The sequence below is a fragment of the Oenanthe melanoleuca genome, chromosome 1 (genome assembly GCF_029582105.1).
Source record: "Oenanthe melanoleuca isolate GR-GAL-2019-014 chromosome 1, OMel1.0, whole genome shotgun sequence".
NCBI lineage: Eukaryota > Metazoa > Chordata > Aves > Passeriformes > Muscicapidae > Oenanthe > Oenanthe melanoleuca.
Genome location: NC_079333.1, coordinates 97,118,042 through 97,141,155, shown reverse-complemented (window position 1 = coordinate 97,141,155; position 23,114 = coordinate 97,118,042). Strand labels below are relative to the sequence as shown.

The 23,114-nt window shown below is 37.6% G+C and overlaps 1 protein-coding gene across 4 annotated transcripts in view; it reads left to right on the top strand.

Moving 5' to 3' along the window:
- Positions 1–23,114, top strand: part of SH3KBP1 (SH3 domain containing kinase binding protein 1) — a 206,146-nt gene that overhangs the window by 111,297 nt on the left and 71,735 nt on the right. For 3 of the 4 annotated variants that reach the window (XM_056501773.1, XM_056501858.1, XM_056501940.1), the window contains 2 exons: positions 1,269–1,392; positions 16,588–16,784. In XM_056501773.1, the coding sequence (XP_056357748.1) occupies positions 1,269–1,392; positions 16,588–16,784 (321 nt within the window). Of the gene's footprint in view, positions 1–1,268; positions 1,393–6,642; positions 6,718–16,587; positions 16,785–23,114 lie in introns of all 4 variants that reach the window. The other variant, XM_056502024.1, reaches the window with a different exon arrangement.

The following is a 23,114-nucleotide window of genomic DNA, read 5'->3' as shown; positions in this document are numbered from 1 at the left end:
CCACTTTCAAATTAAAACAAAAATTCTGCTCATGAGATAAAGAAATGTGGGGTTTTTATAAAATGTCTCATGTAGCTAAGTTGAAAAAAATGCATATATTCCTCTGTATTTTGAGGAAGTATTTGTTTGTATTATTATGAGATTTATTTTCTAAGGACTTAAGTTTTTCACAGATAAGTGAAAAGACTTTTCCCAGACTATTTTTTTGTAATAATTATCTAACTTCATTTAAAGTGTGGGGTTGTTTTTTTTTTTTTAACAGTAAAGTTAAATTTCTCTTTTCATAACTAGGGGGAGGGTAGGCAGGAAAGAAATTAGTCAAACATTATTGGAGACTGATGTGTCACAGATTTACACTGTCTTCCCCTGTCATATTTTTAGTGAAGGGACAGTGTCTGACAGATGAAAAACATTTCTCCATCAAGGGTGTGTTTAGCTGATGAATATAATCAGTCATTTCTTGCTGTGCCATTATAACCTAAAGGCATTTCTAAGGGCTGTCATTTCACTGCCTGACACCACCATTCAATCTTGGATGGGTTATAGAGGAGGGAGTTTGCAATTTTAAAGTGATATTTTCTCTTGGGTTTTGGCTAGGTAGTGTCCCTCCTCCTGATACATTATTATGTATTTCAGTACCTCTTTGTAAATCTTGAGTCAAATATGCATTAGTACTGTTCTTTGCTCTCCACAGATTTCTGACATTTACACATGAATGATGTAGCAGCATTCTTAATTTTTAAAATACAAAATTTCTGATTTTGATGGGCAAGGCAAGAGTGTTCACATTATATTAAGATATCTAAATTAGATTCTCTGAGTAGCCCTGTGTAGGTGTTTTTCTTTCATCATTGATTGCTTATGGAATTCAAACAGAATCTGCAAATCACATCCATTGAGATGGTCTTGAGTAGCCACAAAGTGTGCACTGAAAATTTACTGATTGAATGGATATTCATAAAAATTGAAATGTAGAGACACCCTGTGCTCTCTAGTTGCTCTTTTGTCCTTTTATTTAATGCTCATCTGTGCTTCTGACTGCTGTCAGCGCTGCTGACATTTACAGATGGGTTCAAGCATCCCTCTTGTTTTCACTTATGAAGAAAAAAAGAGAGGTGTTCTGGCTTGGAGCCTATGCCATGTGCTCCTTACACCTGAAATTAATTATTATAAACTATTCAGAGCTATTACTGTCATTTCTTGAATGTATATAATGGTACAGTAAAGTGTTGCTTATGTAAAACCCCCCTTTTTTTGTCTTGGTGCAGGTGGAAGAGGGCTGGTGGGAAGGTATTCTTAATGGAAAAACTGGCATGTTTCCTTCCAACTTCATAAAGGAACTCTCTGATTCTGATGATGTTGGAATAGCACAGGAGGAGCAAATAAAGTCAAGTAAGAAAAACTTACTATTGATGTTCTGTATGTATGTCTTTGTCTTTAGCTCATAACAGTTTGATATGATAGCACATTCTTATCTCTTGCTTGCAAGTGTTTTTGAATGCCATGTTCTTAATTTATGCTGAAAGGGTCAGATGATGATGATTTACATATACCTGCAGTGCTACCTGAGTTGCAACATTGTCAGTGCTCTCTAAGCTGTTTAAGACTTGTTGAGCCACAACAAACTAAAGAGAGGTGATGGTGTCTACATTTATATTTAAAAATTAATTGCGAGGGATTTTTTTATCTTTAGACATGGAAAGTAACCAAACATCTACCAAGTGGCTTATTTAAAGTGGAGGGATTAAAGTGCCATGCTTTCTGTAACAGCTCCAATAGATGTAAGGATTCATAATTACTGGTGTGGGACATGCAGCACTTTTTCCCCCCAGGTGCTGAGCATGTTTCTATCACCTCCGACACCCACTGCCCCAGCAGCCAAAGGGGAAAAGGCCAGAACTGGGACATGGACTTTGTTCTCTCATTTACAGTGGGCCAGTACTGCTGCAGGTGAAAAGCATGTTTGGTAACTAAGTTTGCAATAGTATAAGCATGGGAGTGGGTTGTCCTATTTATAACTTCTTGTAAAGAATAACCTGAATAAAAAGTGTCCTGTTATATGAAATGGAAAGCTATTGGTCTTCATGATTTTTATGTTTTTCAAGCAGATACTACTTTTTTTTTTCCTAATTCAGTGATCAAATCTGAATCTTCAGAAAAAAAAAAGAAGGCAATTCTATTTACATATTTCAGGCAAATTCCACAATACTTGCCAAGATCGTCCTATTTTTAGCACTATAGATGTTCATTGCAGTGTAGTGTTCTCCTGAGATCTCTGAATAAGCAGAAGTCAAAGGACTACCAAGAGCTTTGTAAGCTGATTTCAGCTGAAATTTACCAAAACCTTTATAGCTTACTCTGTCAATAAGACATAGAAAGTTTTAATAATTTCTTCTTTTTCCTCATTTTTCCACTTAAGACAAATTTGTCATCCTTATTCTCTACCACAGAAATAAGACCCTGGAAACTCTAACTTCTGCAATGATGAAATTATTTTTGTTATATTTTTTGCAATGTAGTACATTTTCTTGAGAATGTGTGCTGGTGACCTAGTCTTGTGGTCAGTGCTGTTCAAGATATTTAAATGTAACATTCCTTCAGAGTGGAATGAACATATTTTAAACTTTAAAATTTTAATGTGATGGAGAGGGAGAAAGGGCTTTAAGTGAAGGTGCATGTTTCAGTGAAATTGCAAACTGCTTTCTATAATCTGTATATGCTATCATGAATTATGGTCATTATAAACACAGTGAGTCTTGGAAGAACTAATTGTGTAGAGTAATTTCAGCTCTGGAGTCTGTAGTGTTAGGTACTATATAAGTGAACAAGGTAGGTGATAGTGCTCAGGATGGAATATGCCAATTTTTTCTATATGAATGAATGAATATTCTTTCCCTAGGTTATTTGGTAAGATATGCTTAATAATAAGCATCCTAAAAATAGCTTTTAATGAAAACATACATTGGAGTGTGCAAAAGCAGCCACAAAGCATTAACTGTTGATGTCCATTATGGCCCATGCTTTGATCAGACTTGGGTTTGTGGGCTGGTTCTGACTGTGGAACCCAGACCTGTGATGCTTGTCTGGAGAAGACAGCAGTAACACAAATTCTGTTTTTGTGTCTTTAAATAAATTGAAGGTAACTTTAGGTAGGAAATGGGTTTCCTACTTTCTTGTATTTAATTTAGTTCTTTGAAGGTGCTTTGTGACTACCTAAGATGAGGAGCTAATAGATATACCTATAAAACAAAAGAACACTGTAAACCTCATGAGAGAGAGACAGTGACTCAAGGAATGCTGAGATTGTTTATGGGGATTTTAATTTTATTTTTCCTTCAAGTAAAACCATCAATGTAAGAATTGCATTCCTATAGGAGAACTATGGGCAATATGCATCAATTCAATTTTTTCTATGTATGATTTGTGTGAATGATACAGCTGTTGCTTTCTAACACATAGTGCTTCATGAGGCTCTGTTCAGGCACACTGAATATCTGGATTTGAGAATCTCCATGAGATCTCAAAAATATCAACAAGTTTACACAATTGACTAGGAATGATAATCTCATCCATGTTTAGTCTGAAAACGTAGTAAAATAAAAAATGAACAAGCAAACCCTGGAAGATTGGGCCCTCAGGTTTGTAGCACTGTTGAAATGCTCTAGGTTGCATCTCAAAGAGATGTGTGTTCATTCCTGTAGATCAGCTCCTTCCTCCATGGATGACAAGATGTGACAGCACCTTAAATCTGCAGTTACTCCTTTTTGTTTGTCTGGAAACTTTGAATACATCAGTATCACAGGGCTTTGCAAGGTGGAAACCTTGAATATGAATTCTAGATTATGAAGCTGGCACTTGGGTGAGGGGGTGTACCCAGGCATTGAACTCAGACCTTGGGCAGCCACCGAGGTTCTGCTCAGCATTTAGAGGAGCCTAGAAAGGGTTGGGGTTTGGCTCTGCAATCCTGAGCAGCAGCCTTGAAATGTTCAGCCCAACCTGTAAAATGGATAAGGTAATGCTTGGCTAATTTACTGTGAGACCTGGAAAAATATCACAGGATATGTGGAGAACTGTGCAAACACACAAGTATTTTTAAGTAATAATTAAATTTCATGTCTTGGTTAAATTTAGTTAATTTGATTTTTAAATCACATTTTACTGACCATCTATAAAGGGAATTTTTGAAGGGCAAATGTAATTTTGGTGAACTCAAAGTGAAAGAAATACAGAAGAGAAAAATTATATAACTTGGCTTTTTAGGAATAAAGCTAATAAAACCCCATATTTCTCTGTCCTTCTGTTACAGTCTACACCAGCTCCAGTGGAGAGAAAAATATTGTCTGATTTTATTGGTTTTATTGTGTCCATGTAAATTTTATGGCAGATCAGAGTAAACAGCCAGAAGAAATTATCTTGGTTTCCTTTAATCTTCTGCAATAGACTAATCTCAGAAGCTTATTCAGAGCAAAAATTTCCTTTTTTGAAAATGCCTGGAGCTAGTTTTGGAAGTGCCAAATATTTCTGAATTCTGACTGTGGGACTTAACTTGCCCCTTATTTGGATGGGTTTGGGAACCTGTCCCTCCCCTCGATGATGAGTGCTCAGCAGGCTGGAAAAAAGATCAAAATATTTGGGGGGTTGTTTGTTTGATTTTAAAGTATTTATCCCAGTTGTACGGTGATTGCTAAATTTCATGTCTTTAAAGGTGCAGTTTGGAATGTAAGTACAAACAGGATCAGATACTCTTAGAGTAAACAGAGTTCCTTGTTCTTTAAAGCATGCTCTGAAATTAAAATGTTACTTTTCTTGGCCCAGCTGTTATAGCATGAGCAAGTAGTAGGCATTATCAATTTATTACTATATTAGATACATGGATTATAAGATTATTTTCCATATTTCTCAGAGATACAGTATTAATTTTAGGACTATTTTCAATACCACTTCTAGTCAATAAAGCCTGTTGAGAAGCAAAAAGTTGACATGTAGTAAAAAAATTCTATTTGGGGCAATCACAATTTAACACCGAGGAGGTTATTTCCAAAAGCATTTAGCATGTTCACAGCAGTGTCATGACAGCATTGAAAGGTGGCCTTTTGTATCTTGTCTCTGATGTGTGTTGCCTGAGGTATAGCTGGGCCTCATGGTATCTATCAACAGTTTTTAGAACCTGTTAGTGATGACCCAGGAAAAGTCCTGGCTGCTGGAGCTGGAACTGATGATAGACTCATCAGCTGATGCTTCAGTTAGGAAACCTCCTCTATTTTGAGTTCTTAAAACTTTAGATTTCCATTACTGTCTCTCTGGCTCTCCACAGTGTCACGAAGCTTAACTTACTCTTCTCTTAGCAGTGGGTTGATGTTTGACTGTTTTAATAGCACTCTTTTAATGGTATCTTGTAAAAAGAAAGTGTAAAGATGGATTTGTAGCATTTTTACTTCCTCATTACATAAAATTAAGGCAATGAAAACATTTTGTTATTAATGAAACTGCAAGAACAAAACAAAGAATTAGCTTTTTATATGTAAATAAGTATAGCTTTTTATTGTCTGAAAGTCCAACAGAATGATATACAGGAGAATAAAATCCCACACATTCTTGGTACCAAACTGGGTGTGATTGTGTTGGGACAATTCACATATACTGGCTATTTTGCTATAAAATTTTACCAAACACATCATTTTTTGTGATGGTATACCTAGGGGAGATTTGGAACAAGCTGGTATTGGTATATTCTTGGGATTGCCTGGGTTTTTAAACCAGACATACAAAACACTTCAGCTGCTCATGCCTTTACCTTCACTTGAATTTCATGTTCTAAATATCAGTGTATGAGCTATCTCACTAGCAGTGAAAACAAAAATAGTTGATGGATTTTGTAATAAAAATATTATCTTAAATATCTAAGATGGGAAGTGGGATTTGGTTTTTGTTGTTTTGCTTCTTCCCACTTAGTTTTAAAATTTTACTTTTGTTAATGTCAATACCAAGTTACACCTGATTAAGCTTTTAGCTGAAAAATCAATTTATTCTGGTATTATTTCATATCCTATCCTTTTTACTAAGCACTGTTTAAGACCAGCTCCCATGTCCAAAATATTTCTAATAAGTCATCTTGGAAAGATGCAGTATTTCTGATGCTCACAGGATCCTGGTACATTAAAGAAATATGAGTATTTCATTCCCTTGTTTGGATGTCAGCTGTGCTTGTTCAAGTGCACTACATCTGCATTAGTAATGTTGAGCCACTGAGTACATCATTGCAGAAATAATATTTTTCAGGATTCCCTGGTGCAAGGCTGCATAAAACAGACAAATAATTTTATTAGTAAGTCTCACAACTTGCTGGACAACAGACCAAACCTAAGAAGAATGCATTCTGTTGGACATTTAAATAACAGCTTTAGCAAAATCATGAGATTCTGTTATCTGACATACATGCAGTAAGAATATTTTAACTTCATGTACAATCAGATATGTTTGTTAATGTTCTCGTCATTTTGCTAATGAGGCTTTTAAATATCACTGACTGAAAATACAGATTAAAACCTCTTCCTTTCCCTTCTCTTTACCATCATTCGATCTCTTTACCCCCACCCTGCCCCTTCTCTTCTTTTTGTCTTTCCTTCTCTTGCCTGCTGTCAGGAAAATCTGCCTTTGAAGGGACAATTCTGTACAGAGTGGCACCGGCAAAGATTGACAGCTACAGACGTTATAACAGTGAGTGTGCTTCAAAATCATCCAGCAATAGCTTCAGTCCCTGAACTGGTTTGATTTATCTACACTTGTAAATTGTGCCACTGCTACCCACTTCTGGCTACTCTACATGCACATACCTGTCTGTAAGCTGAAGTCAGTTTGCTGCTGATGAGCTGCCCAGCCTTAATGCAGTGAGAATGCATCTGTTCCTCCCCTGCACGTGTGTGTTCTGTGTCCATACAATGTGTGTGTATGAGCCCACCTCATTGTAAATTGTGAATTATATTGGATGTTTAAGTCTCAGCTATGGATTGAATCTAAGACCATTCAGTCCCATCACTTGCCACTGGAAACAAGAATATAGTTGATAATCACCATTAAGTTTTGAATTATAAATCCATCTGCACTAAAAAGTAAAGTTCCTATTGTGATTGTTGAACTCATGAAGTATGCTTTGCTTTCTTAAAAGGTATTTTGTGTTTGTTTGAAGTTTTCTTTTTCTGGTGATTTTTTAAAATTTATTTTTACTTCACTGCATGCTCTTCATTTGGCATTCTGTCTTTGACAGTTATTACTCACAGCATTCTGGCTGATATGTTTTTTCTGCCAAGGAGAGTAAAAGATATAAAGCTATTTTCATTTCATGTTCAGGTTTTTGGCTTCTGCTTTTTAAAAGAAGGGCACATCCTGCTTTTCATGTTCTTTTACTGCCCTGGTAATACAGAAAAAGGGAGAATGGTTGCATCAGATGCAATACAGAGGAAGCAGGGAAGACAGAAATCTGTCCTTCCACCTGTTTCCTCATGGAGAAATCCAGCTAAAAGATTCACATTTGATGTGACTAAGTGCAAAGTATTCAGTCCTGTCTTCCAGTGAACAGGATGCTGTGCTAGCTTTGGCATCTGCTTTTGCCCCAGAGACCTTTCTCTTGAGAGGATCCATGCTGTGCTGCTTTTCTTCCTCCTTTATGGGTTGGGACTGTTTGGTCTTCTACCTCTGAGGACTTCTGTCTTATACATGTTGAGAGCAAAGGATGAAGCAGTTGAAGTGGCATTATTCTATTCTCATATGTGACCTTACATATTTTTTTTTTCTCAACAAATCTGATCCTTTTTTTGAACAAAAAGTGTTGTGAATGTGTGCAGCTCTGAGTATTTCCTCATGGAAAATTATCTTCTTGTCTACCAGAATTCATTTTGCAGCTTGTTGCAAGCTCCAACCAAGCCCCTACTCTGGCTGGAGCAGACCATATGGCTGGTGGTCTTCAAATTTTTGTGCTGCTTCTTGGCTTATATCTCCATGACTGCTTATCAATCACTCAAATTTCATGCTTCTTGCAGAGTTCTTAGACCATCATGTCCTCTAATCCACCCATCCGATGAACATAATAAAGATTTACAAAGTTAATTTTCAGTATGCTCGACTTTGGGCTTTAGGATGAAGCTTCAAATCAGATGCAAAGTCTGCCTTTGGAGCCCTTAATTTCTTACTGGGTACTGCTCCCCTAACATTACAGTTTTCCAAGAGCCTGCTTTTCATTAAGGGCCAAATCATCCTTCCCCTCTTCTCAGGTCATCTAAAGTAAACATAACTGAAGAATTCAGTCACCTTCACAGTTTTGTGCTAGAGCTCTGCATTTAGTTCTTCTTGTTAATCATACTGAGTCAAGGTTGTGCCATGTCACAGAAAGGAAATTGCATCAAACTGATTTCAGTGTGCAGGAAATCAGTGTCTAGATGGGTGTCTAGAGGAAAGCTTGGTATCCAGCTGCAAGAAGACAGCTTAAGCCACAGTAGATTTTCTCACATTGCTCTGGGCAAACACCCATCTAAACTTTGTTTTTAAAGTTGATAAAAGATATCTGTTTATACTACCTGGAGTTGGTTTACCTGGAGGTTTAATTCTACCTCCCTTGGCATTTGGTTGAGACTTGCACGTTTTTTCATGCTGCACAGGTGTGTTACTTTCTCCATAAAGATGTTCAGCTCCACTTACAGCCTGTTTGTCGCTTTTTGGGCTGGGACTGAGGGATGGGTAATACACAAAATCAGTTCATCCAGGGAAGTCTTAAGCAAAACAAGGGTTTGCACTGTTACTGTCAAAGATGATCTTGCCTAAACTAATGCACAAAAAGGAGGGTCCCTTACCCTCCCTGCTCCATCTATTTACAGCTCACTTCCTGCCAACTTACTCATCATCCTCTTCCTGAGCAAGCCAGCTGATGGTGCAGCCAGCTCCTTCCATTTCATATCTCCTCTATGGTCCATATTTGTAGGCAAATGTCCATGAGCTTATGTCTCCAGTGAAAATTATCTGGAGACATTCCACAGAATTGTCTTCATTTAGGGAAGACTTATTAAAACAACTCATAGCTGCTCTAATTTCAGCTTGCTGACTTTTCCCTAAATTAAGCTGGAATCAATTCATAACTTTAGATTAGTTATGCCTAGGCAATGCTTGGATTCACCTGTATCATGTTGCATGAAGTGTTGCTCAACTTTGTAATCAAGCTTAGAGCTTTTACTTCACAAACACATGCTCAGTGCTAAATACTTTTATTTTGAAAGCCATTTTCTAGCTGCTGTGTTTAAAAGAAATTTTCTTACTTGACCAAAGCCTGTAATAGCTGTTGAATTAGTTGCTGCTTCTAGAGATACCTTCCACTGCAATATGCAAGACTGTCTCCTGCAGAAACACCTGGCCTTGCCTGTAGATGCTGACATGGCTTTCTTGGTCATGAGCTATGCCAGGGTCTGCTCAGCAGCAATTCCAGCTCCTTTGGCATCCTGCTCATCAACCTGCTGTCAGAAAATCTTTGCTGCTGCATATGCTGGGTGAAGAGAGACTCACAGCAACAAAAAACTTGTCATTTTGTTGATCACAGCCCTCTTTTCTCTCATCTTGCAACTTTCTTGCACTTCCACGAACAATGCTTCTTGGATCTCTGATTTTATTTTTACTGATTTATTTTCTCTTTCTTGCTTCGCTTTCTTTTTCTTCAAAGATGCAGTGACTAAGGAATAGTGCAGATAAAATGCTTGATTTGACAAATATTTGCCTCTCTTTCCTTATATGTGGATCCACAATGCTGTCAGTAATAGCTATTAGATATAATGGAAGAAGATCAGGATCGTTGAAACAGAAACATTCGTGAGTAACCTCAATTGCGTTTTGTGTTTTCTATTGATCCACCACCTTTTTTTATCTTTTTTTTTTTTTTTTTTTTTTTTTTTTTTTTTTTTTTTTTTTATTTTTTTTTTATGTCCCTCTCCCCTTAATTCTTGAGGAATTATGGCTGGTCAGAGTTCTGAGAAATCAATATGGCTGATGTATTTATGATGTTGTAAAAATCCTATTTAGGAGTGTCAGAATGTGAGCAAAGTTAAATGAGAAACCTGAATGTGGATTTTAACAGCTCTGAAGAGAGGACAATTACAACTTTGTATTTCATCTCACCTTGTTACAAATTGCTTGCAAAAAGAGCTTGTATCAAATACACAGGTGCTACAGATGCTGCAATGAAAAATAACATCTGAGAAAGAAAAATTAAAAAATTGGGAGAGGAAAATTTTCATGATAAAAAATAAACTTCCTATGTGCTGGAGAATAAATGTACTGATGACATGGGATTGGCTGCTATGTGTGGAAAAATTATGTTGACAGGGGTAAAATGTTACATCCTTCTGTTGATTGGGATTTCCACTGCCAAGTGGTTTTCCATGAATTTCACAAAAGACTCGTGCTTGGTGAGTGGCAGGTAAAGAACCCTACTGGCTGTGGCTGCTTACCTCTCCTTCCACATGAAATAACGTGCCTTCACTTGGTGAGGGTGGTGAAAAAAGTCTCCAAATGAAGAGGACAATGTTTGTCTACAGTTGCAGAGTTCCTGAACAAATGGTTGTTCCTGTTTGCTCTTACAGTACTTGGGGCAGTGGTGGGGAGGTGGGGAAGCCACCAAGTTCAGTACTGATGCTCTGTGCTCGTGCTGCAGAAGATGCTTGTGCTGCATTGCCCTCAATGCATGCTGCTACGTGGGGCTGGGCACTGCTCCTCTTCCCCTTGCATGACCACTTGGGCAAGCATAGAAATCTTGGGGCTTTTCTTTTGTGGCAAGACCTGTTATGCAAAGGAAAATGAGCATGTTGAAAGCAAATGACAAAATGTTTAGCTGACACAGTTACATTTTTTCAAGGAATGACTGAGAAAAACAAATAATTACTAATATTGAGATAGTCTGTCTCAGCTATTTGTACATGTATAATCACTCTTGGTAAAGAAGCATAAATTTCTGTTTTGAAAGCATGAATTTATTAATCTTTAAGAAGAATCAACATGTCTTTCTTCTACAGTAGTGTTTAGAATCCAATTTCATTTTCTGGTTTTTATTTTTTTATGACACTGAAATGTTTTGGGGATGGCTTCAACAAATACAGGATTTTGGTATTAGGATGTGAGTATTTGTTCTGTGTTCACCAGTATGTGAGGAAAAGGAAGAAAGACAGTTCTTGTCTCATCTGCTGCAGTTACCATGTTACCTCCTTTGTCATTCAGATTGGTCACCCAAGTGTTCTGTGCTATCATTCTCTAAATAGAAGGAAATTACTTATTTCTACTTGACTTTCCTTCCCTTCCATGAAAGTAAAAAATCTCAATAAGTTTCATTTACAAATTTCTTTATTCTGTTAACCATAGTTGGCAGTGTTTCTCTCTGGCTGCCATACCAAATCAGGAGATCCTTTGCATTGTCTCAGGTGTGTGCCTCTGAACAGATGACCTTTCATCACTTAAAACAGCTGAGAAGTGCTTAGAGGGTCAGAACACCACTGGCCTTTACTGTGTCAGTGGTCCATCTTTTGCTCAGCAGAGAGAACAATCCAGAATAAAGAACAAAAATGAAATTGCCAAATAATAGCTCAAAATAGAAAGCTGTGTAAACTTGGAATGTATTTCCTTTTATCCCCTGCCATTTTAAGCTATTCAGAAACAATTTGTTTCCTGCTTTGAATGGAGTTAATTTTACCACAGCTGTTTATTTTTGTTTTAACAGCTTTAGTTACACAGCCCTTTATCATCCTAACTATCTTTCTGATTTAGAACCTTGGTTTGATGCCAACACAGTTCTGAGAGGCCGTTGCTGAATTAAGTCTGATTTTGTGGTCTCTTTTTAATCCCTATTTGAGCTAATCTGTTTTGGTACATTTCAGAATGTTGCTCTCAAAAGACCTGTAACTGCTATAGCAGGAGTGTGGTGTGTTTGAAATGTCTTGAGGAAACGAATCTCTCTTATAAACCCATAGAGGAAAAAATGTGTGAAGTGCGAAATTCCTCCAGACAGTTTTGAGAAAATTTATTCTTCTTGAATACTAAATGAGCTTGCATTTGTAAGGAGCATGAATCAATAAAGAATCAAAATTCTGAGTGTTTTTAAAAAGCTGTAGACCCATATCTTGTTCCAGCCAAAAGCTGGGAGCAGTTGGCCCCTGGGGATTTTACCTTCTCGCTGGTGATGATGCCCTTGTTCAGACTTTGTGGAACTTACTAGAAAAATGCAACCAGTGCTTAGATTTGAGCTCTACCTTGTGGTGCTACAGATGATTCAGCAGCAATAAATCCAGGTAAAATAATAGTGGTTTTACTTATAGAGCCAGAAATTTGAAGTGACACTCCCAAAAGACTTGAGAAATATGTCCTGAGAAATATTAAAGTTTTGAAAAACTTCCCTGCTATTAAGACTGATGTGATAGTAAGCATCTTAGTGAATACCTTATTGATGTTATGTTCTTAGCTTGTCAGCTCTCCAAATGCTGACAGAAAGCTGATAGATTCTAGAGAAGTTGCTGTTAAAAAAAAAAGTAGCAAAAAATAGTGAGAGGCCTGGCTACTGTAGTTTTTTTCTATACTGGCTTTATTGAAGTACTTAATAGCTGGGCTTGCAATAAGTGCAAGATGTTCTCAGAGTTTCTGAGGACAGCAGTTTGCTGAGCTGCTGGCCTCACCCTTGTGATCAAGTCCATCACTGTGGTAGACCACAGCTGTTTCAGTGGGTGTGCTGGTCAGCAGAGATGGGGACTGTGACCACTGAAATTCACTCCAGATTTTAATGTTCGTTTAGCAGCCTGACCTCCCCAATAGCTCTCCATGAAGAAAATTTCATACTTAATATTTATAATCTGACAATCTGTCTCACTTGGGTTCCTGCTTAGATCCCAGCTGTGTCCATGGGCTACATTTATTTTTCAGAGAAACTAAATAGCCAGCTGTGTTCTGCCACTAAGCTATTTGCAGTACTGGCAAAAAATTCCATGAAAATCTGAACAACCAACAACAAACAAACAAACAAACAAAAAAAAAAAAAAAAAAAAAGGAAAAAAACCAAAAACACAGTGTGACTGGAAGGTAAACATTTTTCTGGTTTTAAGAGGAAAGACCACCTGAGCCAGGTTGCAGATGCACCAAGAGGACTGCTGATAGATATATACTGATACATATCTTTTGACATATATATATATCTATACACACACACATATATATACACACATATATATATTTATACACACAGATATATATATATATGTATCAGGGAACAACCCAATGAAAAAATAAATGAGGAGAGAATTTGTCAGGCAGCGGTGGGCATAGTGTTGCTAATCCTTGCTTCCAAGTTCTTTATCTGTCCAAATCGGAAGAGTGTATCTCATGTACCTGGACAGGAAGGTAAGAGAGCGTGTGTTTAATAGTAAGAGCACATTAGACTATTCTCTGCAGGACTGTTTTGTACTCAGGTAGAGCATTGTTCTTTCTTAATGTTACTGCACTCACTGATCCTCACTTTATCTGATTTGTTCTACAGTTTCCACTGCATACAGTTCTTGTCTTTTGTCCCCTTTGTCTCTAGACCCCAGTCATGTTGTGATAAGAGCACATGCAGGGCTTTTATTCTTACTTATTTAGTTAAGTACAGAGAACTCCTCAGTTTGGGTCAGTCAAAAATAATTAAATTAGGTTGTTTTCCCAGTTGATCTGGAATAACTGTTTTTAACTTAGAAGGAGCTTTGTATTTGATCACTCAAATGCAATTTAGTTTGGACAGGCCATTCCACTTCAGTCCATTCTGTCCTCATTAAAAAAAAAAAAAAGAACAAAAGGAAAGAAGCAAAAAAAGTTATTTCCTATGTTGCTTTCATTTTGAGAGCTGTTTGCTGAGACAATTCTGCGGCAGTATAGACAATGAGCAACTCTTGGGTTGTCATCAAGCACAGATGGGTGATGCTTGGGAAATCTGTTGTGAGCCTGAGGTGAGGCTTCTGATATGAAGTGTGAAGCTTCATCACAGAAGAATGGTCATAAAAGCCGAAAATGCTGTGATGATAAACAAGCGATGACCCAGAAAGAAACAAAAGCTTTATTCGTGTTGGATCCCCTCGAGGTTTCTGATCTTTCTTTCATGTCAGCTTCAAAGATCTGAAGTCCATGTGAGACCTGTTGAGTAATTCTTGCAATTACTTTCATATTTTAATTCCGTCCACTGACCAAAATCCAGATCCTCTTCTTCCACAATTAGGGAATAAAACCTATTTTAATAGCCTATTTTAAAATAGCTTTTCTGTTAATTTCAGGAAGTGGCTAAGAACAGTCATGGATTCTTATGGGTTACCTCTGCAGGGAGGTGTCTTCATTACTCTTCCTTCCACACAGAATAGTTTGAGATGTTGGCAAGGATGACAGTAGAAACCTTTGCCATAATTTTCTTTATCAAGATATTTTGTTCAGCTAAAAGGTGATGATTACTACAATTTGAGTTTTTGTGGATGCTCTGTACTCATTATGGTCAATTGCTGGCCATTGTCTTTGCAGTTAGAAGTGGTAAATTAAGTTGGTTCTAACTTCTATCTCAGCTGGACCCCAGTGATTGATAATTTGCAAATCTGGAGAAGGTCCAGCTGGTAGAACTTACAGCTTCTTCAGTTACTGCCCAAGTCAGAGCAAGGGGAGGGAACGAGAAAGGGGCAGTGACTTTGCCCACACTGCCCAAAGAGATTTATACCTGTCTGGCTTAATTTACCCTTGCATCTCCGAGTGCCTCTGCTGGAAACTGTACAATGGCTATGCTGTGGATAAGCACTCCTCTCCTGCCCTCCAGAGCACCAAGCAGCATCACAGTCAATGATTAAATTCCCTGGTTACTGATTTCCTGAGGTCTGGAAGAGAAGTAGTGCACAGGATATACTTTGCTTAGATGCTACCATTCTAACTACCATAAAAAATATGATAATGAACCAGATTTGAGGTTGTCACCCAGGCCCTTCTTGGAAAAAGAAAACTTAAAGAAATCAATAATTCTGCATATTTAAGAAAAGTATTGTAATGTAATTATTTAATATTAATTTAAATTGCAATCCTGCACAGCTTATGTAACAAATAACTTGTTCAGTGTTATTTGAATTGAATTGAATATCTGAAGAAATAGAAATGTTCCTGATGTTCAACAAAAGGTGTGGTAGCCACTCAAGAGGCTAAAGACAAAGTATTTTGCTTGGTCTGTTGTCATTCTTTTTTTTTCTAATTGGGAACTTTCTCTAATTCTGCTTTTACACTCCTTTCATATTAATGATACAGAAAATCTCAGTGCAGCATATCACAGGTTTTCTGGTTTTGGCTAAAAGTCCTGATCTGATACGTAATTCCTGATTTCATTTCCTAGCAGCACCCTGGTGTTGAAACCCACTTAACAGATGAGCCTCTCATGTCCTGGATCATGAAGTTGTACCTGGAGGCCTTAGGACTGCTTTCTGTGATTCATCTGTACTGTCAGCCTTTTATGATGAAAATCAATTGCAGTCACTTTTTTTGACCTTGATATCAACGTAATTAAGAAGAAAAGCTTATCTGAAATTCTTCTTTCTTTGACTTGTGAGATCCACATCTATGATATCATGAGTTTGCTTGTAAGGGAAATGTGAGGATTTGAGCTTCTTATTGTTAGGTAGGATTAGTGCTGTAGTTGCAGCAATTGCTGTGGTTTTCCCGGAAGCAGTTAATGTAGGGAGACAGATTTAAGTGGTCTAGGGAAGGAAACTTTGGTGGGTCACTTTTGCTGCCAGTGGCTGTTTGACCTGATGCTGCACCCTTCTGTAAAGTGGCTGAAACATCACCTTATTGCATCTGTGGCCTTTGCTATTTGAGCAGCTGATATTTTCAGATAAATGCAGATAAATTTTCCTATTCACTGAAAGAAATAATGCAAATCAGAATGTCAGTTTTGATTTGTTATATTCCTAGAGGAAAGTGTGCATGGTTGCTTTTCTTATGAGGCTGTCTATGCTGCAAAGAGGTTTAATTTTCAGCAGGGAACATATTATGCAGCTTATTTGATTGCAAATTTGTTTGAACAGCTTTCAGCTTTATATTTCCCAGTTAGGTAATGTAGCTTTAGCTACTAATTGTGTAATTGGCTTAAGTCACACAGATTTAAGTTACAGCGTGCCTGATCTGACTGCTTGTTAGCTTAAAGTGGCTTTATACAATAGGTGCTTCACAACTGAATTTAACTCTTTCTTTTATTGAGGTCTCTTCCAAAGAGGTTTTGCCTGAGGAATAAGGATTTGCTTGGTACTCAAGGAATCACCATTCTCATTTGTGAAGTTTTGATGCTGGAGTATGCATGTTTTGTGGATTTGTGGATTGGTGTAATTTCTAACCAGTACACCAATGTGATGAAATAAAGTCATTTTTCAAAGTCAAAAATGAGTGCATGGCACAGAAAGCATCTTCTCTCCCTGTTTCTTGTGGCTTTGTTCTCCTCAAGAGGATGGTGGGAGGGATCATTTTCCAGTCACAATCTGATCTGAAAATAGTGAGCTTCACACCTTCTTCCATCCTTCCTTTTCACAGGCCTGAAAGATGCTACAGGCTCTGAGAGTGATGGTGGTGACTCTTGCAGTACAAAATCAGAAGGAGCCAATGGAGGCACGACAATCCAACCCAAAAAGGTCAAAGGTGTTGGCTTTGGAGATATCTTCAAAGACAAACCAATAAAGCTACGACCAAGGTCAATAGAAGTTGAAAACGACTTCCTCCCAGTAGATAAGGTATGTGTCATTCCTTAATTGTCCCTTGGTGTTGGTTTAAAGAAATTTTTATCTTAAAGTTTTAAGTTCTGTCACTGGCCAAAACTTGAAGCTTTATGGTCACTATTTCCTAATCTTTCTGTAGACAAGGTTCTGCTTTTTTTATTTTTGCCTCAGACCAGAAAATGGATTCCAGTGAGGTTAGCTACATGCTAAAATTTAAGGGAAAAAAAAAAAAAAAAAAAAGATTGCTCTCAAGTATGTTCTTAAGAGAAACAAACAAAAAGGTGCATGGTTTCCAATTAAGTCACAACTAGAAAAAAAATAAAAATCTGTGAAATCCTTCCTTTAAGTGAACAGTCAGATTTCCATCGAGTTCCTGAGGTGCTGAGAAGTGTTAGGAGGCTTCCACAGCCTCAAGTTCTGCTATAGGCATAGTTACATGATGCATTTTCTTTGCCCCCAATGGTAATTTTAGGAATCTTCTGGGCTCTTGATACCTGGTGGGGCAACTTCTCAGATTTTGATTCATACTTGTCCATTTGTCTGTAGAAACAGGCTCTACAACAATTGCCTTTTTTGGCCTGCAAGGTTTTTCTTCAACCTAAGATCATTTCAGTGATCTGATTTATAGCACAGCACCTACTCCCACATCCACCCTGAGTTACAGTAGAAAAGGAGGTCCTGCAGAGAGACATGGAAACTTCTGAACTAGATTATGCTGAGGGACATCTGGTTAATATTTTGCAGGTGACCATTTTTCACTTAGTATAAAGAGAGCTGGAATAATCTAAATGAAGGAAAAGCCTACACTGTATTACTGCTTGACCATTGCTGACTTCTTCAAAGCCTGCATTGCCTTCTGTTTCTGGGTGGACTTCCTAACTCACATGTGGGGCTTTGTAGAAATATTTATTTCCATTTGAAGTCTTTGAAAAATCCTTATGAAGTGGCCTTCATTCCTTGGATGAAAATCTTACTCCACTTTATAATAATGTGAAGTCTTACCTTTGTTTTGCACAAATAGCTAGCAGGTTTTTTACCCACCCAAAAATGGAATATACAATTTTCAGGAAACTTAGAACACAGACCTTCCTTCCAATGTCTTCAGGTTCTCCTGAAATTGGCATGGTGAGCAGAAAACAATGGCTTGATTTTGTAAACACAATCCATCATTTGTGTTTGAAATGTGTAGATAACTGAAGGCAACACTTCTTTGCTGTTGATGCTTTTTTTCCTGTCTAGGATTAGGTTAACCTTTGAGAGGTGCCATTCAGAGGCTTCAGGACTGAGGTCTTTGCCTACTACTAGCACCAAAACATGAGTCAGTGACACAACATCTGTTAGGACTACAGACCACAGACCTCTCTAAACAGTTGTTTCCTGGCTGTGAGAAATTCCTTCCTTGTCACTGTCATATTCTTCACCATTTAATGCTGAGTGTAAGAGAATCCTGCATTGAGTTGGCCATCCCAGGCAAGGTCCACTTTAGTCTGAAAGCTCTGCATACTGGTTCAAAGTGTAGCAATGCATGAAGAGTTCCAAACAGGACCATATTTTTCTCAAGCAATGTAGTTTTTAAATGGATCTTTGCCCTGTTATGTGTATTTCTCATTTACAAGTCATTTTAGTTTTTCAATAACTTCTAAACTTTTGAAGAAGGAGAGAAAATGTTTTCCTCTATTCCCTCTTTTTTAAAATTTATTTTTTTAATGCTTTCTGAAGTTTGGAGACCTTAAAACTCTTTCTATTGCTTCTTCTTGACAGAGTTATTGATGAAATATTACTGTAATGATAATTTTAACTTTTTTGATTTAAAATATTTCCATCAACTATTGTCTTTTAAAAAGCATAAATAAGGTACTGTGAGGATTTTATAATGTGGCATTATTTATAACATGATAGTTCCCATGTAAAATGTCAGTCCCATTTATAGAAGAATCAGCAGGGTCTTACTTTGGTGTTATCACTTTGAGTTCTAATATGTTTTCAATTTTATGAATCATAAGGTTAGATCATATTTCACACAGAATTACTGGGGTGTTAAAAAGGCTTTTACACAAATATTGGCAGGAGCATGAAGGCAGAAAGGTTTGCTGCCAGCTGAGCAAAAGCAGATGCCATTAGGCTCTCCTGTAAATCACCAGGCAGTTTTATGTGCTTCAAGTGTTTGCTCAATGGCAACAATGTGGGCATAATTGCCCTTGTCTTTTAAGGTGATCAATAAACTCTCAATAAAAGGCAAGACTGAGGAACTGTGTGAAACCCCATTGGTTTTATTGGTGTGCAGAATTCATTGCTTAGCTGTTATTTGTTCAAAAAATCACAGAGGCAGATTATCCTAGGGAAATTAATGATGCAGTTGTGGGAGTTTATTTTGAGCAGGGCTATCAGAGCTCTGCTCTTTTAGAAAAATAGAAGAATCAAATGCATTTCATTGCCTGTTGGTGCTGATGAGTCGACCACTGGCTGTGTATAAGCGGAATCAGATTCCTGAGGCTTGGCTCTGACAAATTTCCATTACTGATAAATGTAAGTGAACTGGTTAACAGTGCTGTCATAGTCAAGACTCACCAACAGATGAGCTTTTAGAAGAAATACAGTATGCATACAGACAGGTTGTGTCTCCTGAGAAAATTCAGGGTAACACTCCTGAAGCAGCACAACTTTTCTGGTCAAATAGAAATGTCTGTCCTACACGTCTCTCTTCTGCTCTGCAGCTTCAACACATTTAAACAGGCGTTTATGCTTACTTCTTTTTTTTCTTTTTCGTTTTGTAGTAGCTTATCTAAAGCTTCTGTTGCTCAGCTGGACTTCCTTCCAGTACAATCTGTATGTGCTTATGTTGTTCTAAGAAGCCATCGTTTTTAACTCTTCTGTATCAAGAAGAAACCTGTACAAGTACAGGAAAATTAATTCCAATACATTCCTTAGTCTGAGTTAACTGTATCAGGTTGATTCATGAGTCAAGGCTTCAGCTTGAAAATGCTGAAGGCCATGATAGGTGAATATAAAATAAAAGGTCTTCAAAAGCTATTTTTGTCTTTCTGAAAACTGTGCTTACTTCAGAAGAGACTATTGAGAGTATTTTTTACATTTTCCACTTGAGATGTATTTGTAACTTTCTTCAGGCAAAACTTTTGTAGTTGGCTAGCAGTGGTAGATTTGAGCAGAGCTAGTTTTCATTAACATCCTTTGATGAGATCATTTGTTGGCCAAAACTTAGTGCAAATTATATACTCAGCCATCAACCCAGACACCGTAATGATTTAATATGAGGGGGCATGCTGTCATGGCTCTAGAGTCAGCAACTTGTAAGATCTAGTTAACTGTTGTTTAGGGATCCTTGCTGCAAAGCACTGAATTCATACAGAAATTTTTATTTTTTTATATATTCAGTATGTTTTGGAGAGGAGAAATGGAGAAGAACTAATGGAAGTAGATATAAGGGCTAGAAAGGCTAGAAGATCTTGTCAATTTTTAAGTGTACCTGTCCTTCATGATAAGATAAAAATTTGTAAACTCTGAGACTGAATGCCTGCAAGGTCTGAGTTTCTATTTCAAGCCAGCAAGCTGGGAACTCAGAAACTGGGGTGAGAATCTGTCTTTGCACACCTGTTCTGTCAGTTCCTGCCTGCTTGCTTGCAGGAAATATTTTTACCCCTTAATTTTCAGTTGTCATTTAAAGAGAAGTCTTTGAGTGACACAAGTTGGAGGCTCCTCCTGATGTTTCTAAGCCAGCTAATGATGTGCCTGAGCTCTGCCAGCCCTGCCCTGTGCCACCTGTGCCACGTGTATCTGCATCTCGTGGCTCACTGCCGCCTGCTTTGCCTCTCCCATGCCTTTGGAAGTGCTTGCTCCCCTAATAGAAATGTTGGAGTCAGTGCTCAAAATCCTGACATTAAAAGTGGATGCAATCAAATCCACCTGGTACTGACTAGAAACGCTATTAAAAACACCTGCTGAGGCAGAGAGCACACAGTGGGAGCTCCAAGTGTGTGTGCAGCACTTTGCACTTGAAAGCACAGGTTTCTGGCATTCCTTTCTTCAGAGACAGCCACCGGCCGTGGCAGCAGCAGACGTGGCAAGCATCAGCAGTTTGTTGAATTCCGTGTAGGAACAGAGAGGCACTCATCTGTTGAAGCTACATTCATGTTCTGCTTTGAAGTTCCTGTCTGCTACAGTCTGGCATTCCTGTCCTAAGCATTTATTCTAGTGCCATCTTGTGAGGAAAGCTGCAGGGGAAGAAGGACCCTGACCCCTTCTGCAGCTGTTGGGAGAGCAGGGCTGCCTGCAGCAGGGTCTCACTCCTTTGCTGGTGTAATTTCCCATTCCTTGAGTTCACTGTGGAAACACGATTTATGTGTTTCTTTCATTATGTGAAAAAATAGTGCAGGTTTGCAAATGGTGGCTGATGATCATGAGACATTATAAAGAAATACTTTAGAAGATTTACTACCCTATTCTGGAGGAATAAGAAGGAGAGGTAGGGGAATTAAAATTGACAGGGGAGAGTTGAAAAGCAGCTTGCCCCATTTTGGAGAGGCAGACTCAAAGCAGGACCTAAGGAAATAGAATGGGAAATGCAAAATTAAGTTTAAAGAGAGATATAAATTTGATAACTTCGGGTGGCAATGACTGCTGCGTCAATGAACTGTGAGAGAAGAGTGACTCCTGATCTCCTGGATGCCTCCCTCCCTTCTGTGCTATCACATCTGTGCTTTCATGTTCTGTCAGTTTGGTTCAAGCTGTCTGAACAGGGTTGTCCAGGTATCAATGACATGGTTCAGCTTACATATCAGCCTGCATTACTGGTTTTTGGCAGAGGATGTTACCCACGCACTGGTTTGTGCTGTCTGCGATGTTTTATTTGGATTTTTTTTTTAATTAAAGCAGCTATTTGGCTCTAAATAATTGCAAGTTAGTTGTATTCCATGCCACAAGACTTTACATGTATACAGTTGGACTTTGTTCAGAAAAAATTCATCAGTGTGGAAGAAATGCACCAAACATATGCCTGAAAATATTTTCAACTTATGTTTCTGACTCAAGCTGCTTGAAGAACATCTTAAATTAGAACCAGAGTAGTGTAAGAAGTACTGATAGTACTACAAGTTATCCCTTAAAGCAATGTGGAAGGTCTGATCTGTCCTCCTGGGGCACAGCACTGGGCTTCTGCCAGATTGAGCTCTCCTGGAGGAGTGCTCTGTGGGAAGGAAAACTCCTGTTATTTCAGTCATGGTTTTGATTAGGAAATCTTAGGATGCTCCAGTCAGAAAAACAGGATGTGTAGGTTTAAGCTAATGCAATTTTATTTCATAATAGGATAGCAATAAAAGTCTGTATGTTTTAAGTTGCTCTGGATCCAGCTGGTGATCATTAGCTTGCAAGTCACTGTAAATCTCTGAATTTCAGTTGTGTCCTTACCATTACCAGGCCTTTTACCCCAACAGGCATTCTAAAAGAAGAATTGTTAAAAACCCCAAAATGCTTTGCTTACATAGCTTAAAATAAAGCTGATTTCTTGAGTTCCAGAGATACCTGATGGAGACATAAACTGAATTTCTTTGTCTCATGTTTCAATAGTACAGAGAAAATGCTTCAGAAAGTAACAGTACTGACATGCAAACTAGGTTAGTGACTATCTGATGAGCTTCAAGAGGACTGGTTCCTGAATCAGTATGATATGTTTATTAATAGCAATAAAATCTACCTAAGCAAAATTAATGCATATACATTGATATGAAAAGATTTAAATTAGTGTAATCAAGAGTATAGGAATAAAGAATTTTATAAACTGTCCTGGTGTTCCTCAGTAAAGTGTATTTTTATTTCTTGCTCAATTTGGATTTTTTTTTTTAGATGGTATAACTGATTTTTCATTTCTACATCTGAGTTGTTAATTTTTATAACTTTGACAAGATTATAAAGAAATTCTAATGAAATAGCTTCTGATATTCTTAGCATACATTAACTTTGAAAATTGAAGAAATAGTTATGCAAAAAATTTACCTGCCTAGAAATTTACTTACACCACTTTGAAAATTACGTAAATAAAAACGTTGTTGAATGAAAACCAAACCGAATATAATCTTTAAAGTGAAATCTATGCCCTCATCTTTTGTTGTCTATTTAGCATTATTAGCTTGTGGGTTTTTTTCTGGAATGTTTTCTTTCTTTATATTTTTCCTAGTTGAGGAATATTTTTTAATAGTCAAATGGAAATGAGAGTATATAGTATCTTGTGGCTTGCTTAAATATAAATCTTTAATTTCTTCCAAATCATCTGTGTCTTTCCCTCCCCTGCCCTTATTCAGACATTTCAAAGTTGAATGTTTATAGGGAGACAGC